This window comes from Saccostrea echinata, unplaced genomic scaffold (assembly GCF_033153115.1).
Source record: "Saccostrea echinata isolate AGI-Se365-2 ecotype Australia unplaced genomic scaffold, CSIRO_AGI_Sech_v1 ptg000037l, whole genome shotgun sequence".
Classification (NCBI taxonomy): Eukaryota; Metazoa; Mollusca; class Bivalvia; order Ostreida; family Ostreidae; genus Saccostrea; species Saccostrea echinata.
The window spans coordinates 1851256-1869509 of NW_026889786.1; the positions used below are offsets into that span (position 1 = coordinate 1851256).

General features: G+C 33.5%; 2 protein-coding genes across 2 annotated transcripts in view; one reads left to right on the plus strand and one right to left on the minus strand.

The window, feature by feature from the left end:
* The window catches only part of LOC133200175 (caspase activity and apoptosis inhibitor 1-like), a 327434-nt gene that overhangs the window by 144513 nt on the left and 164667 nt on the right, over positions 1-18254 (plus strand). The gene's annotated exons all lie outside the window — the stretch shown is intronic.
* LOC133200090 (RING finger protein 207-like) lies at positions 15664-16915 on the minus strand. The gene has a single exon (XM_061335826.1). The coding sequence runs from the start codon at positions 16909-16911 to the stop codon at positions 15664-15666; it is 1248 nt and encodes a 415-aa protein (XP_061191810.1). The 5' UTR covers positions 16912-16915.

Consider the following 18254-nt stretch of genomic DNA (forward strand, 5'->3'; position numbering starts at 1 on the left):
TGCATTACTTACGAATACCTCTGATAAATGTAAAAGAAATTGTCCTCAAATTTATCCTTATTACTGTAATATTAATACGAGCTGCTTGCATGCATTCAATTACTCAATTTAGAAGTTAATTAGCATAACAACTTTATCATGAATAAAGTTGCCCTTTCTTCAGTTTTGTCTAAGGCCTAGTGTATTTTTTTTTTTTTTTTGCAACATGTGAATTCTTTATTAGCAAGTCCCATCCACAAGACAAATGAGAAGTTTTCAGTACTTTAAATCATATGCTTTACATGATAGTGGACCTTTATGCTTCTAGTTCACCCACTGTCTTGTACATGTATTTGGACACAATTAAAAATGAACTTAAGACCATGGATGTTTTAAAGATTGCCTTCATACAGAATGATAGATATGATACACGTATTCTGTGAGAATATATAAGTAGCATAGTCAAGTACAAATGTTTGTTGTTAAGAAAATGCAGACCTCATGGTATTTTCAGTTAAACAAGTATATTCAATGTTGTTGGTACTTTTTTTTAACACAATGTATTTACTCACAAATGAAATGAAACATTTGTTGTAAAAATTGATCATTTGAGTCAAAAGGGAAAGTACAATATGATGTTTAAGTCTCCAGATTCACAGTGACATGCCCCTTGGGCTTGTGTGTATGCAAGTTTCACATGCCCAATTCCAATTATACCAGAACCCTGACAACGAATTCCTGGAATGTCAAAGACTGAGTTTGTTGCAAGTTTTAAAACTGACATTCCAAAGCCACATAGGGCTGTTTAGAACCATTGAAAGGTAACTAAAGTAACAAGATTATGAACCAAATATGTGGTTAGTTAACGGATAGTCATACCATGCTTTTGGAGGGGGAATGCATATAATACAAGAAATATAATACAAGAAATAATACCCAATTTACAAAAAGCATCAGTATAAATCACAGTTTATTTTACAATGTTTAGATCTGTAGCTCTTTGGTTTGTCTGTCCAAATTTTCTCAACCAGAGAGCTACAGTTCTGCAGCTAGCAACTTTTGCAGCTTTTAGAATTTCAGCAATCCTCATGGTCTATGTTGAATTTTGTAAAAAGACTGTCTCTAGAATAGTGTACCATGTGAGAGTCTGACTTTATCCAGTCATATCCATTTTTATCAATGATACTAAAGCATCTCTTACTCTGTATTAGAATGGACAATACTTATGGTTAAGTAGAGCTTAAAGAAGCTTTGATATATTTTATTTACAATGTAATTATTGCTGAAAATGTTTCACACCTTCGATCACAATGTTTTGTTTGCATTAACCAAGCAAAGTTAATCATGCATCAATGAAATTTTCGGAGTTGTGAGAGTGAAAATTAATGAAAAATGGAGGTTTCTGGTAAACAATTTAAATACAGGACAAATTTTCACTTCCTGTGAATTTTGCTGAACTACCTAAATCTCATGAATGGGGTAAAAAATATATGACATTTTGTGTACAGCCAATACATGTAATAGTGTTAAATATAAAGCAAACTAGCATGGCTCGGCGCCATGCCCCTTTTACTTGGCACCACGCCCTTTTTTTCAGCACCATGTCCTTTTTTCCTCACCAAAAATAAATATATATGCCCAGCAGAGGCAATATGCACTAGCTGCTCTGTTTATTTGGTACATGCTGATTAACCCCTTTGTCTATATAATGCACACAAAGGTGTGAATTCAGGGCAGGAAATCAATTCTCGCTTGAACACACACAGCAACCTGGCCAGGTAACATTCAACTAATTTCATATCATGCTAACATTGATATCTAATGCTAGATTAAAGGTGGTACCTGATTAAAGGAAATTTGATTTCTCTAAAAATGAATTTATTCTTTTCTTTTATGGGGTACAGATGTCAACTTTTTACAAAACCATTACTAAGACTTCAAAGAACCTTGAATCATATTGAGATGCAAAAAATGAAAATTGTTGCACGAAAAGATATCAATTGCAACCTTCATTTTGAGACTTTTTAAAGGGTTTTTATCACGTTTCAATTTTTTTTATATGACAAAGTTTACATGCTATTAAAATCATATATTTAAAAAATCTTTACTAGAAAATTAATATTTTTGATGTTTCAGCGATTCAAAGTTTGAATTTCTAAATATGCATATTTTGATCGCCGATGTTACGCGCCATTGCTCTGACGTCATAGGTGTCAATCCTGGTCAAGCGAAGTACTTATTGTGTATACAAAAGGGCTCATCTGTTGTGTCTATTAAACCTGTTAGAAAATAATTAAGTGATAATTGAATAATTGACAACTTGTAAGGTATAATTTATGGCTTTATGGTGCACAAATATGCACAAGAAAGGTTTTAGGAAGAATTTTTCCCTACATTTTCTGGACTTGGTCGAGAGATGAAAGGGGGGCCTTTCTCTGCAAATGCGATGGCGGTTATATCCATTCAGAACAATCATTTATGCCCGATCGATCACAATTTTTTTTCTGTCCTATAAAATATTTTAAGGAAAGATACTTTTTAAAAAAATAATAAATGACAAACATGCATCTTTTAAAAGTCACACAGAATCTAGTAGGAATGTTGTGAGCTTCGTAATGGCGTACGGCGCCATTGAAGAAGTGTCATTTCTAGTACATGATATTCACTGCTAGAACAGATAGAAGATATACAGGATTTATTCATCTATAATTAATTAAAATAATAATGAAGGAGAATTTAAAATTCCCATATTTATAAATGTTTACGAAGTTAAACTTTAGTAATTCGTTCTATTTAGTTGAAGTCCCGAGTTGTCAACAGCTTCGTCTTCGGTGACCTCTCTCCAATTGTCAGCATATTTTCGGGTTATTTCTCTCTGCTAGACGTTCATACCTAAAAGATTGACCGTCCATAACCAAAGGAATATAGTCTATGTCAAAATTTTAACCGGCCATACTGTGTATTCTATTTATTTAGCGTAAAAATCTATTCCATATATTTTTTCTTACGATAAGCTTTACTAGTTCTATTGACCATTGACACCTATGACGTTTCAGTACCATGTGACCCCTATCTAATTAGTGAAGATTTTTACTTCGAGGACCCTATATTACGGGCGTTTTATCTTCTAATTATGGCCGTTTTCAACATTATTTCATAATTAAACGATAATTATATGTTTCAAGAATATAATAGTGTTTCATTTTTAAGAAATTTAGATACGTGATAAAAACCCTTTAAATAAAATAATAAATTTAAGAGTTATCCTTCCTGGCTGAGGATCCGATATCCTTAAAATTTAGATTTCGTAAAATAAGTAGTTAAAGGAAAACAATCACACATCTTGCTTTATTTCTAAAAGCAATACAAAAAAAATGCAAACCAACCACCTATAGAGGGTATGATAATCAATTATGAATTCATTTTAAAGAGACAGCACTTGTAGTTGTCAACAAGTTTACCAATTACCTTCATTCGCTTCACTACACCTGAATGAAAGGGTTTCGTTTCCTTTAAAACATTTCATTTACTTATACACCACTTACAAATGAATTGAAAATTCTTCTGAGGTACAATTCCAGATATTTGCATTTAAGTATTCTTGTTTTTAATCACTTCAAAACATTAACAACAATATCTCTACGACATTTCTGTACTTCCTTCGACCGTACGCATGCGCCAGGAATAAGACATTCTGTATGTCGATCCCAACCCTAGAAACAACCAAGTTTTGCACAAAAAATAAAAGCACAACAAAATGCGTAGCAAGGATAATTCCAGACCCTTGAAATAAAGAAAAGGGAAAAGTAATGCAATATAGAATAAATACCTTGATATATAAATTATAAATCAACTTTGAAACAAATTATGGGCAGAACATTTAACCAACGTTCCCACGTTGAAAATGAAAATTCATAAACTGATAAACTTATTGAACATTTACAGAACACCGCTAATCATATTTCAAAATATGATTTAGGTAATTAATTGTAAGAGAAGTTTTGGGAACATGGCTTTGTAGGGAAAAACGTCGTTTTTGGCCCCGACCCCCCCCCCCCTTCTGAAGAATTGAAGGAAACTTTCTTGCACATTTACACAGCCGGTGTAGGACTCCATCAATTGATCATATTCCAAAAGTATTTAATTTGGCTACTGCGTAAAATGGCAACAGGTCTTCGTAGAAAGAAAAATAACAACTTCTTATTTCATTATTACGACTTAGACTTAGTATTTATCGTTATAACGGCTTAGTATCTCGTTATTACGACTCAATTTCTCATTATAACGTTATTACGACATATTATCTCGTTATTTCGACTTATTATGTCGTACGTACGACTTACTGTGTGTCTTCTGCACGACTTATTATCTCGTAATTTACGACTTGTAATGTTAATGACGTTAGTGCGACTTATGATATCGTACCTACGACTATCTAGTAAATACGACCTATTATATCGTACCTATATACGACATACTATCGTAAAATTTACTTATTATATCGTACATAAGAATTATTATATTTCGTTCGTACCTCTTGGTATCTCGCACGCACCTCTTAGTATCTCGCACGCACAACATAGCAAAACTATTTTCAAATGGCAGCAAAACGCTTTCACTTTCGATGCAACAGCTGTGCAACAAAATCCAAACTGAGCTTTATCTTAAATTCATTAAATAAGATAAAAGTGACAAATGACTTGATTGTTTGTTTAAAAAAATTAAAAGGTCCATGCCAAGATCGAATTAAAATTTATTGACTCCTCTTCTTCTTGGATAGGTAACACATACCAATTTGCTCCTGCTGAATCATGCCCAAATTGGGTTTTACAATAAACCAGCGCATTCACACAACGTGATTTTTTTTATGGTTTCTGGGCCTTCTTCCCATTATAACAGATGTTTGTTCGTTTCGTTGAGTTAAAATGTACACAAATATATAACGTTTATAGAAAATGTGTTTAAAAATGTAATACTTTGTGCTAAATGACTCATTAGGTCATATTTCATTAGCCCATTTTAGCCAATCAAATTACAATATCAGGAGAAAATTATCATACCACGTGGATCCGGTGTAACGTTGAATTTTGACCCGTGTTGAAAACTGACCCTGGGGGTCTTTTCTCAACGTTGAATATTGAGACCACCAGCGTTGAATTCAAACCCTAGCCTGTTGAAAATTGAGCCGGATCGTTGATTTTGATCATAAAACCGGATCAAAATTCAACAGCATAAAACACATATAAATTAATTTGACGCTTACAATTATGATTAATTGATTAAAAAATTACTCATGTATCATATAACATATGTATATATTTAAATTTCACCATGTCCGTAGGAACCAGTTGAGAGAGAGAGGGGGGGGGGGCACGGGGTGACTGTTTCCTTTAATACATGCGAATAGGAAACAAAGCTTAAGAACGCCATTCTGTAGAACTTTCTTTGGTGTTTTTGCTTATCAATGATCTTTTGTTCAGTCTCTCCCCCCCCCCCCCCCCCATAAAAACAACTAAAACTGACTTTTCTTTCTACTGAGCTGTTCACTGAATATATTTTCATTCTTGAGATTAACATGAATACTGATGTATGTTCAATTCGAAATGGTCAATTTATACTAAACATGTAGCACTTTAGAAAGGAAGGCCTCGAATTTTCTAAAGATCCTTGGCAAAAATCTTATTGTTTTGTTTCATTTCTAATCTGCACAAAGAAAGCTTTAAGATGCAATCAATATTGTACTATTTTTTACTTATATATAGCGAACGTTAGCATACATGTATATCCACCATAGACAATATTAGCATTTTTATATACCGGTGAAGGGACAATCTACAAAACTTAACAAAAAGGGGAAATATAATCAGATTCGTACTTAGTGGATACTATATCCAGCTTGAAAATTGAGAGCTATTTTTATTATTTTTACACAACAGCTTTAACCCTTGTATATTATTAAGACTCTCCATATCTAATGCACCCCACAGTTAAAAAACATTACCCCTAATTCTTTTCTTTTCTTTTTTTTTGGTATCGTTATTCAATAATTTCAACCCTTTCTCGTTTACTTTTCATTAATTCATTATACAAAAAATGATGTCCTACGACTACCAAAACATATGAAATGAAATCAGAAATGACAAGAACATATGGTCTAGTTAAAATACTATAGATATGAAATTTGGTAATCTTTTTCTATGAAATAAAATAATTGAAAAAGAAGTAGCCCTTTCCACGATAGTTTATAAGATGAGACACGGGTTAGATCAACCGACTGAATTTTCTTTACAAAATATACCGGTATACGTAATTTTCAACCAAAATGAAAAAAAGTGGAAATAACAAACAGTGAATGACCTCAAAATTCTCAAAAACAATTATAATTTATACAAATTTGTAAACAGGACATAAAAACACGGACCTCTGGAAACTTCAGAGATTGAATCAGATGCCTAAGAGTAGTAAGCATTTCCTGTCGATCGATCACACCCGCCATGAGCTCTATGTATTTAACAGGTAGACGGAGTATTAGTACTAAACAATGGTCTAATAATGGGTATGAAAAAATGTAAGCAATAATATAATCCAATGAAAGATTGCATGCTGTTGCGTATTGAATACGTTTTGATACATAAACATTATAAGCAGGTGATAGTGAAATAATAGTAAATAAATAAGAAATGCTGATTTTTCAACACTTTATACATACAACCAGTCCCCGTGATAAATAAAAAAAAAACCCAGACTATTTGACATCATAGACAACTGCTTCTTTAATAAGAATGAAGCAAGCAAATGTTCTCATTGTAATCCACAAACTTACTTTTATCGGGTTCGTGTCTCCCTGGTGATTCGATCCACAAGAGCATGTTATATGTACGAACAAATAAAGTTGATGATATAAGGGTATCAATGATCTCATGTACAGTCAACATTTTGCAAATTCTATGATCGATTCAATGACTTTGTTTACAAAAACAATCTGTCGTTAGGTTGGTTGACTAACGTCTTTCATACAAATTGATGGGTCATTTTTTCATACTGAATTGACTGCGTATTTACCCTATTTACACGATCATGACAAAGGACACGTGTCGGGTGTGATCTCTCGACAGGGAAAGCTTACTCCTCCATGGCATCTGATCCCACCTCTGATGTTGTAATAGTTTGCTGACAATTTGTATTGTTTAATTAAACCCTTCAACATGATTACTGTTCGTTGTCCTCAATTTTCATGGAAAAGTTGAAGTCATCTCTTAATGCAGTTTAGTTGTTAGTTGGCCATTATAGTCTCGGTAAAGCACCCAAATATGAAACAGATATTGTGGACTCTGTGGTGTCTTTTATTTCGAATTCACTGGGATATATCGAGTCAACATATGAATGAAAGTAATTATTGTAAATTGATAAAACGTCGTCGATATATCCCTGTGAAAGCCCACAGCAGGATTTTTCTTGTTCTCATGTAGAAGTATTCGAATTGTTTGCTTCTTAGGATTATAAAAACATACAGGTCTGCTAATAAAGGAGGATATTATGTCCCATCAAAATTCCAACAGCCTGTTGCAAGACTTGGTCTCCAAAGACTACATGTACATAGATCTTGTGAAAGAGGAACTATGGCATATTTCTAAAAATCATCTCAGAGTACTTGTTTGTAGAAGCAGATTTTTTAAACAAATTAATTTTATAATGGCTAGTTAAGAGACAGGAAAATTCCCAATTTCCATTTTTCTTTAAGAAGGTGTTCTATGATATCAAAACACCTAATTTTTATTTATCGTAAGGAATGGTTGTATAAAGTGGTGTAAAATCATGCATTTTTATGCTATTGACTTTGAAAAATGTGATTTTAAATGTTTCAAAAATGTAAGAGTTCGTCAGAGATTTTAAAATCCATAATTTATATGATTTACACAAGTTTATGAATAGGTTGAAGCATATAGTGCGTCTTAAGTTTCTCCTTCACAGCAGTAATTCCTTACAAACAAAGACACATGCAGGTTCCAGCAAATTCTCTTCCATCTTCGCTAGCCAAGGGTTTCTTATACGCTACTCTTCTCATAAACCCTTGGCATACGGTGCTGACAAAGGACGGGATTGTTTTTGTCACGTGATCATGATTCTTACCAGGTACGCACAGATTGCGTCATCGACAGAAATAAAAAGCGTATTTAAAAAAAATTGTTTTTAAAGAATAATTAACAAGAAGGTATTGAGTTATGTTAATTTGTTATTTAAACATGTAAAAATGCAAATCTACATCTTCAGTATAGATTCTATTTTGCACGTTGCTTTAGAAATTGGATGGCACCATATTGCTATTCATAGAATGGCATGTTATCCTACGGATCATTGTTTACTTGCGTTTTACATTACCGATATTAAAGAGTCAAGATATATCCCGAACGCAAATATCGTCATTTACAAAAAAAAACAATTGCTGATTGGTCGAACGATGTCGATCAACTCCAATCACATCCCAACTTTTGTTAACACTGTATGCCAAGGGCTTATGAGGAGAGTAGCGTATCAGAAGCCCTTGGCTAGCAAAGATGATTCTCTACCAATCCCCTATCTTTACTTCTCACAAAAATATTTACTGCTATCCAGCATAGATAGAATAAATCCAATTCTCTTTCGTTGACTGAAATGTAAAGACCATTTGAAGACTGAAGCGTGATTTTGAGGAATTCCAACCTTATAGAGTAAACCTTTGAGTATAAGTTGGATTTCCGGAAAAAAAAATGAATACAAGTTCTTCTAGCAGATTGCTAATTAGTGTAGGAAAGTTGTGCATGGATATGAATTCTGCTGTTTTACAGATCTCAATCGCAATCAATTTATTAAAATTTAGGTATCAAACACATACAGGTAAATATTGTAAAACTTTTTTTTTGGTTCAATTTTGCTGTTCTATTGTCGATATACATGTGTATTGTCATGTTGTAAATTTTGAATTTTCCGGGTGGCAGTAAACACAAAATTTACAACATGACAACTACGTCATGTTGAAAATTTTGTATGTACTGCCATCCAGTAAATTCAAAATTTTCAACATGACAGTATATACAGCTGTATAATCGATAGAGGAAAAAAAAATCTACCACATCTTGTCCCAGATTTGGAGAAAAAAAATAAACTCATGCATTTTTATCCTAGGCGGCAGTTAATGATGAGTTGTATATCATAACAGACACCTGAAAGAGGGGGGGGGGTTAAAAGGGTCCTTTAGTTGCAGATGGTCATTCTAGTACAATGCGTAGTTCTTCTTTAATAACTTATGTCAAAGACAACAGTCGCCCGCGTCTGCTCTATAGTCGCGAAGTAAGGAGTTGATCCTTACGTCGCGGGTTCGAATCCCACTGTGGGACGTGGAGACCGGTCCTTCGGATGAGACCGTATAAACCGAGGTCCCGTGTCGCAGTAGGTGCTGGCACGAAAAAGATCCCTCACTGCTCAAAGGCCGTAAGTGCAGAGTATAGGACAAAATTTGCAGCTCTCCACTGGCAAGTGGTGGCGTCTCCATATGAGTGAAAAATTCTCGAGAGGGACGTTAAACAACATACAAACAAAGACAACAATGAAAATAAGATATATAAGGTGTATTGAACAACAACTGTATTTTCGGGATGATTTTCAGTCCGATCTTATTATTATGCTAGAAGAAATTCAAATTATGAAATTTATAAATATATTAGTAGTTACACGTACATTTAAATCATGTATAACAACTTCCAGATCGAACACAGGGCAAAACGCTGTAGTCGGGGGTCAATATTCAACAGGGTCAATTTTCAACGCGTTTATAATTATCATAAGTGCCGAAAAATAAATTAACAAGATGTTGAAAAATGACCCCGTGTATAAATTCCACAACTTTTGGTCTCAATATTCAACGGAGAAAAAGCACCCCCGTCTCAATATTCAACATTGAAAAATGAACCCCTGGTCAATTTTCAACCCGGGTCAATATTCTACGTTACAGTATCCACCACAGAATTTTCGAAATGTTGAATTTAAACGAGATTGATATTCTTGTTTCATCAAATTATTTGTCATTAGCTACCTCATTTTAGAAATTGTTCGTACGTAGAGCATGCTCTTGCGTATCGAATCAACTGGGATACATAAATCCTATATATATTGTATATATGGTATATATTGCTACATAAATAAGAGAAGTTGACGATAGAAAAATTGAAGTCATCACGTTTATCATAAAGTTTTGTTGTTAGGTTACCATTAACGTCATTTGTTAGTAAAATATCCAAATATGAAGCAGATGTGTCAAACTCTATGATATCTTTTATTTCGAGTTCAAAGGATATATCGAATCAACGTAGGGATGATTGTTTATTGATAAAACGTCGTCGACATACCTTAATGCTGAACTGAAGGCCACAGCAAGAGACTTCTTTTCATGTAGAAGTTTTGAGTAAATTCTTTTTCAAATGAATACAAAAAAAGGTCTGCTAATAATGGAGCACAATTAGTACCCATGACAATTCCTACAGATTCTTTGAAGACTTGATCTCCAACAACTACATAGATATTGTCAAACAGAAATTCAAACATCTTTTAAATATCAACTTCGGAGTACTTGTGTGTACAATTAGAATGTTTTTAAACAAAATTTTGCAGATGACCAATGAGAAGGTAAGTTAATTTACAAGTTCTATTTTTATCGGAAAAGCTGTCTATGCTGTCAAAAAGCCTGGACTTTAATTTTTCGTGGGGAATGGTTGTATAAAATGTTGAAAAGTCTTAAGTTTTGATGTTATTGATTTCATTAAAATTTTGTGATTTCAATTTTTTTAAAAGTTCTTTGGATATATATATATATATATATATATATATATATATATATATATATATATATATATATATATATATATATATATATATATATATATATATATATATATATATATATATATATATCTAGGAATCCCGTAAAGGTATGGTAATTCAAATTCAATTTGATTGCTGGGAATATTAAAAATATTTGAAATTGACATATGATTTGGAAGAATTTCCTACTTGGAAAGGGAACTATAAGTTGGATTACCGCTTGCAGAATTAAATCCATGTTCCTTACAAACAAATACAAGTTGTTACCTGCTTTGTCAGCTGGGACCAGTACATATTAATCGTGTAATCTATCTTCTAATTCTCTTTTTCAATTCTGAATTATTGAAGACTGATGGATATATGGTTTTCAAATTGCTCATAAGCGCTTAATGCGAGATTTCAACATCCATCTGATACTTTTAATCCATTCTGACAGAGTTTCAAGGTTTCTTTTTCATGTTTGCTCCATCATCTGGTGTAATCTTCCACAGAATTCATAATATTTATGAAATTATGACGCCAGTTGAAAGATCGGGATTCCCTAAATTTTGGCCCTAGTAAAATAAGTAGGGATGGCAACGAATATTCGAACATTCGAATATTCATTCGATGAGTTGATATTCGAATATGAATTTAAGATTCGAATATTCGGTGTTTTTCAGATTTCATAAAAAGAAGTACTGTGATTAATAAATTTTGATTAGAACAGTGCTGAAATTATTCCTGTTAATTTACTAGCGATCAATTTCGATCGACTGATTTCTTTCACTACTTTCTTATCTTATAAATCTTCTGAATTACATGTATTTTGTTTTGAGTAAGGTGTTGTAAAGAATTGTACAATAATGTTTTATGTATAATACAAAACGTACTTTCGTAGCTTTTATTAGTTATAGATACGATCGGATCTAGAATCGAGGACAACAAATGAAATCTAAGAATATCTAAAAGGCGTGAAGAGTATATTTATCAAAATAAAATTAATTGATCATTGAATGAATGTCCGAGAGAATTAATCTGTAATTAATATTGTAAAGGGCTTAATTTCAGAATAAATGTGTAAATTACTTGATTATCTTGGGTTGTACATAATTTATATCCATTATCGGGAAAACATTTAATTACCTAGGAAAATTGTCTATGGAAATTTTTTTTTTACATTGTATCAAAGATTATAATCATATCTCTTATCAGGCAGATAATTGTAATTTTTTACACGTATTGAAATATGAACAGTATACCGTTACTCCTGTCTTGCCTTTTGTGAGATGACAGGTTCCTCAGATGGGGCTGCTATAAATACACGTTTCATTTGTTAAAATTATACTTTTCTACATTTAAATCAATTATTTATTTCAACCATTGACAAATATCAAATGGAATTTCTTATTGTACACCTACAAAAGTCTTCATACAATTTTACTTCCTATATAAGTATACCTACGAGAGTAGGATGATGCATATTTAAAATAAAACAGATTTTATTTATTTTATCGAATATTCGAATATATTCGAATACTTTCATTGAATATTCGAATATGAATTATTGACAAAATTGACATCCCTAAAAATAAGTAATTTAAGGTCCTCATTATTAACTATATAAAGTTACCAGTAATGACATGTCCAGCAGGACTATAGTTGTAGGGTGAAGAGGAACATGAACCCATACGAGGACTATGTTTCAGGTGTTCGATTTCTAGGCGCTGTAGAGGTTTTTTGTAATTAAAAAGTTTGGAAGCAATAGTCGATGGATATTTGTAAGAAACAAACAAAGAATGTGTACAAGGTGTGGACTTCTTCTTGAAATATGGTGAAATACAAGACTGGACCCTTTTGTGATTAAGAATTTACTGATATTTATTGCAACAATTCCTTTGTTGGCATGTTGAAGTTTAGGGAACAAACGGGTTGTCAGAGCAGTATTCTCTTCCGTAAAACATGTCGGTTTAAAAAAGCCTTTGATTTGCAATATCCATAATCACACATCCAAGCCTGTATTCTGTTGTCAGGAATCCAAACATGGACTTTTCTTAACCTTTTCAAATGGATCATTTAAAACTTTCAAAGGGATAAGTAAAGTTTGGTGCCAATGTAATGAAGACCTAACTGCTTATTTACATAAGGTAGCACTGAATCAAAAGAGACATATTGCTACACTGTGGACTTGAAAGATTCCCAACACTAGTATATGAAGTTTGATTAAAAAAATTTTCAACAGTGAAGTTCAAGGTAAAGATTCTTTCCTAAATATATTACTATACATGTATAACTTCGATCCCCTGTTGTGATCCCACCCTACAACCGTGTAATTCTGATCCTAAACTTGAATCTATACCACGTACATCCATATGAATAATCATGATAGCTTTGCTGTACTCGAGAAGATTTTTAAATTTTTTTCTTATGAATTCCTATGTTAAAATTTGATTGTCGATTGTGACCCACCCTAACCCCAGGGGTTATGATTTGAACAAATTTGAACCTACACTACCTGAGGATGCATCCATATAAATATGACTAATCATGGCTTTGCTGTTCTTGAGAAGATTTCCCCCTATATTCCTACCTAAAACTTTGATCGCCTACACTATAATGTGACCAACCTAGCCCCGGGAGTCATGATTTGAACAAAACTGAATCTACATTACCTGAGGATGCTTATTAATATGGCTGTTCATGGCTTTGCTTCTTCAGAAGAAAGCTGTTTTCCTATATATTCCTTTGTACGTGTATAGCTAATCCCCTGTTTTTCCTCATCCCTCTTCCGTGGGTCATGATTTGAACAAACTTGAATCTTCACTATGTTTTGAAGCTTTCAAGTAAGTTTCATACTTTCTGGCCCAGTGGTTTTTGAGAAGAATTTTAAAAGATGCCAGTAAATTTTCACTAATTCGTAATTATTTCCTCTTGAACAAATTTGAATTCCCTTTACCCAAGGATGCTGTGTGCCATGTTTGGTTGAAATTGCCAAGTTCTCGAGAAGAAGATGAAATTGTGAAAAGTTCACGACGACAAGGAAAGAGAACGGACAAATTTCGATCAGAAAAGCTCACTTGAGCCTTCGGCTTAGGTGAGCTAAAAGGACATTGAGGTCAAAGTCACAAGGAAAGTCAATGTCAGAAAATTATGACACACTTGAATATCTCTCAGACTCTCATCAATATATATCAGTTTATGAATTTGGTTAAAATATCTTGAACAGTTCCCTTTAAACTGGACACAGTTCAAAGTGTGTGACGAATGTTCAGATGGAAGGATAGAAGATGAAAATGACAAACAGAATATTTCCCGTTATATTCATGGCGGGACATAAATATACACAAAGAAAATCCGAACGCCGCATCAGATGCGCCCAAATAGTTTCATTTGCCTCCTGTAATTTTACAAATGTACATGTAACTGATCATTGAATTTCAAAATAACAATAAACGTCATTTAACCTTTAACAAGACCCATTGTTTGGTTTGGTTAGGAAAAGTTATGTATCATCCACTCAGATTAAGAAATAATGAATAACTGTATAAAATATCAGAGATTTTATCACTTTATTAGATAAATGTTTCACAGTTTACAATATCATTACGAGTACTTGTTCGTATAAATGGAAATTTAATTTTTTGTGTATATTTTAATAGAATAATCAAACGTCCATGTAATTATCTGAGGACTGAAATATATACATATATACATTAGGGAGACGGGCGAATGGATAGTAGACTCTCGCCATCATGATATATATTTTGTTTAATCTTATTGATATCTTTATATTTAAGGTTTTTAATTGAATATTTAATAACTCATGTATGCTTGGGCAGTGGGGAGGGAAAATTCACTGGATATGATATAAATTTCATGATAGTCCTGATTCAACGCATTCATAAATAAAGCAATAATCACACTGTGCAATACTATTAATAAATCTAATGTAAAATATCAAATACATGTATATTCCAATATTTCCACATGTTTTCGTTAGATTTTGTGTGGAATGTTTTACCTTATGTTATTTGTCTTTGTTGATATGCATTCCAATTTACTACATGGTGTGTTTTGAACTATATAAGTATCAGTGAGTTCTAAGATACTTGGTAAATGGAACAATGTTTATTTAAATCCAACACCAATACCTTCTCTCCTGATGGATGAAGTATAATGTTGTAAGTATCGGCCATATCTGCCAACTTAATGTCTCTACTTTCGCCGAAACCATTTTTAAACTGTCTAAGGTTAGATGTTCTATTACAGACCAACATATTATCATGTAAGTCAAAGGCAAGTCCTCTAAAACTTGGATTCTCTGGACTCATAAATATCTCCTTGTTATTTTGATCCACAACCGTTACCTTCCCATCTTTTATAAAGCAATGCCGATCTGATATCAATGACGAGGATACAAAGGGTACATCTCCACTAGGTTTATATGCTGAACTATGGATGACGCAAAAGTCAGAAGAACAAATCATTCTCTTGGATCTATTGGCCGCAAACACTGCTGTGGGTCCACGAGAAATCCCCAACATGGGCTCTTTCAAACGAATGGTTCTAAGTTTTGTGAATGTAAAGGTTTCTCGATCATTAATTCGATAATGATTGATAAAGTTTTTAAAAGAAACATACAATTCATTCAAACACGAACCGGAATGACACATGCCGTACGGTCTGTCCTGACACATCTCAGTGTGAACACATTCTCCTGTGGCCTTACTGATATCGTAAATCTTCAGCGAAGGTTGCTTTTCCAAAGATAATATAATCCTTGTGTCATGTATAAACAAACCATAATAAACTACTTTTGACAAATTGTCAATCTGGGATATTTTTTTTAAGTCAATTTTCATCCATTCCTTTTTGAGACATGGTTTTTCTTTTTTGCAGAACATTATCCTTATCGATGAAGATTTGCGCACTCCATAAAATTCTCTCCAATGCCCAAGATTGTAGTTTAGACAATTCTACGTCTTCAAACTCTTTTGCGTTGGAAATTTGACTAAGAAAGTCCGAGTTGTGCTGCTTGTAATCTTCAGAGAAATTCCAAATATCCAAAGACTTTAAACGAGTGATGTGATCAGAAACCTGATTTTGCAATTTACAGTTTGTAATAAACAATTGTTTTGAAGACCCACTCTTTAACACTGATTGTAACATGGTTCTTGCTTCATGTACTGTAGTGGAAAACCGTTTCAGCTCATCAGAAGCTAATTCAATATTTCCAATAGAATCTGCATGATTCTGCTCAAATCGTTTTTGCCACATTGCATGTGCATTGTCCAATAATGACTTGATTTCTTGAACTTTCTCTTCAGTGTTCATACAGATTTCCTGCTTCCTAGTATTGAGTTTAGCTACTTTATTTAAGTTTTCTAAAAGAATTTCTTCAAGACTTTTCTCCAAATCAATATATTTTAAAGCAATGTTTTGAACACTATCTCGGTCAATCTCCAGAGCTATATCTTCAACTGTGTCCACATTCTTGCAAATTTTATGCTGTTTGACATGGCATATACTACAACACAGCTTCTGATGGTCGTGGCAAAACACATCAAGTATCTTCCCTTGGTGCAACAGACAGACCTCTTCTACCTCCACTCCACTGCTCACCTCCTTAATGTTGGAGAAATTTAAAATTTCATGGTTCTGCAAACTTTTCACAGCTCTATGTAATAATTTGCAATCTTCGCAAATAGCTTCCATACATGCTTTGCACCAGTGCTTTGCAGGTACAGTTTTCTCTTGTCGTTTGCAAATCATACAGTATTTATTTTCATCTTGCTTAGGATCTACAGACATAGTCAGAATAAGTTTATTCTGTGGTAATTCAGATGCCCACTCTTCATTTGAAATGTCACACCTAGGAGCGTCGATACATCTACGACACACTGGACATTCGATCGATTTTAATGTTTCATTTTCCTTATGTGCTGCCGTACTTGAAATGTAAGTCTGAATACACGGCTCACAAAATGTGTGATAGCACGGCAAATATTTCGGATTTCTTACCTTTTCTAGACATATTGGACAGTGGCATTTATCACTCTCAGGGTTAGCAACAAGTGTTTCTTTTTTTGAGTAAGCCATTTAAAAGACTGATACATAAATTCTCAGCGGAACTTTCGGTTTATATTCCTCTATATAACTATGGCACACCGATTGCATGAAAACTGTATTCTGGATTTATACGTGTACACGCTTGAGCAGAAGGAAAAAAAATCGAGTAAAATGAAAATTCAAAGATCGTAGGAAAATATATATCATATTTTCAGATTTCTAGGCGACGCGATTTTTTTTTTATCACAAAAGTGCACTACAAATACGTGAAGGAAAAAAACAACAACACACATACAATTTTTTTTTTCAGGGAACCTGGCATGTAACCTGAAATACAAAGTAAAAAATCTGCGCTATTTGTAGAGACAGTTGCACCTGTATCCAGTAAAGCTATACTTGTAACATTGAATGCCACTGTCACTTCATTTGCGTCTCCTACTAATTCTTTTGATGTGGATCTGTTTTTGGCATGGCCAGATCCTTGATCCCAGATTGGCCTGTTGAAGTTTAATCGGACGGGTCGTTGATGATCGCATACACTACATTCAAAGGCAATGTGTCCCTCTTGATGAAAACGATAATATCATGCGCGGATCTAGAGGGGGAATGGGGGGTCCGCCCCCCCCCCCCCCCGGAATTTGCAGAGTTACTAGAAGTATATACTGAAGCAAGTAAAAAATTACTTTGAACCCCCCTAGAAAACGTGAACCCCACCATCACCACGGCAAAATAAGTGTTTTTCACGTTTTGGAAATGGATTTTAACTTCTTCTCTTTTTTTATTTTGCTTGTCAAGAAATGTTCTGGATAGGCAAAGGAATTTCTTTTTTTCTTTTTTTTTTATTCCTTGTCAAGAAATTTTTTTTAGATTTTTTTTTAACTGGGGAGGACCCCCCCCCCCCCCCCGAAAAGATTCCTGGATCCGCGCCTGAATATTACTTGATTTGGCAGACGTGTTTCATAAAAATTGTTCTAAGTCTTTGTTTTTATACTAAATGTGACTAGAACATTCTGTCTACCTGATCAATACTTAGGGCTCACGGCGGGTGTGACAGGTCGACAGGGGATGCTTACTCCTCCTAGACAACATTTACTGATCTCACCTCTGGAATTTCTGGGGCTTCGTGTTTTATACCCTGTTTACATATTTGTTTTTTAAAGATAGATCTCTTTTCTTTCTCTTCATCTTTTTCATTGTAGGTTATTTTTGAGATCGATCTCTGTTCGTTATGTTCAACTTTTTCATCTTAAAACGTACCATAATAATTCATAAGAAAACATTTGATTCAATGGGTTTTAAAACATAAAGCTCATAATGTTAATGAAAAAATGAACCAAACCCTTAAACCGTATTTATTCAAAGAGATATGTAAC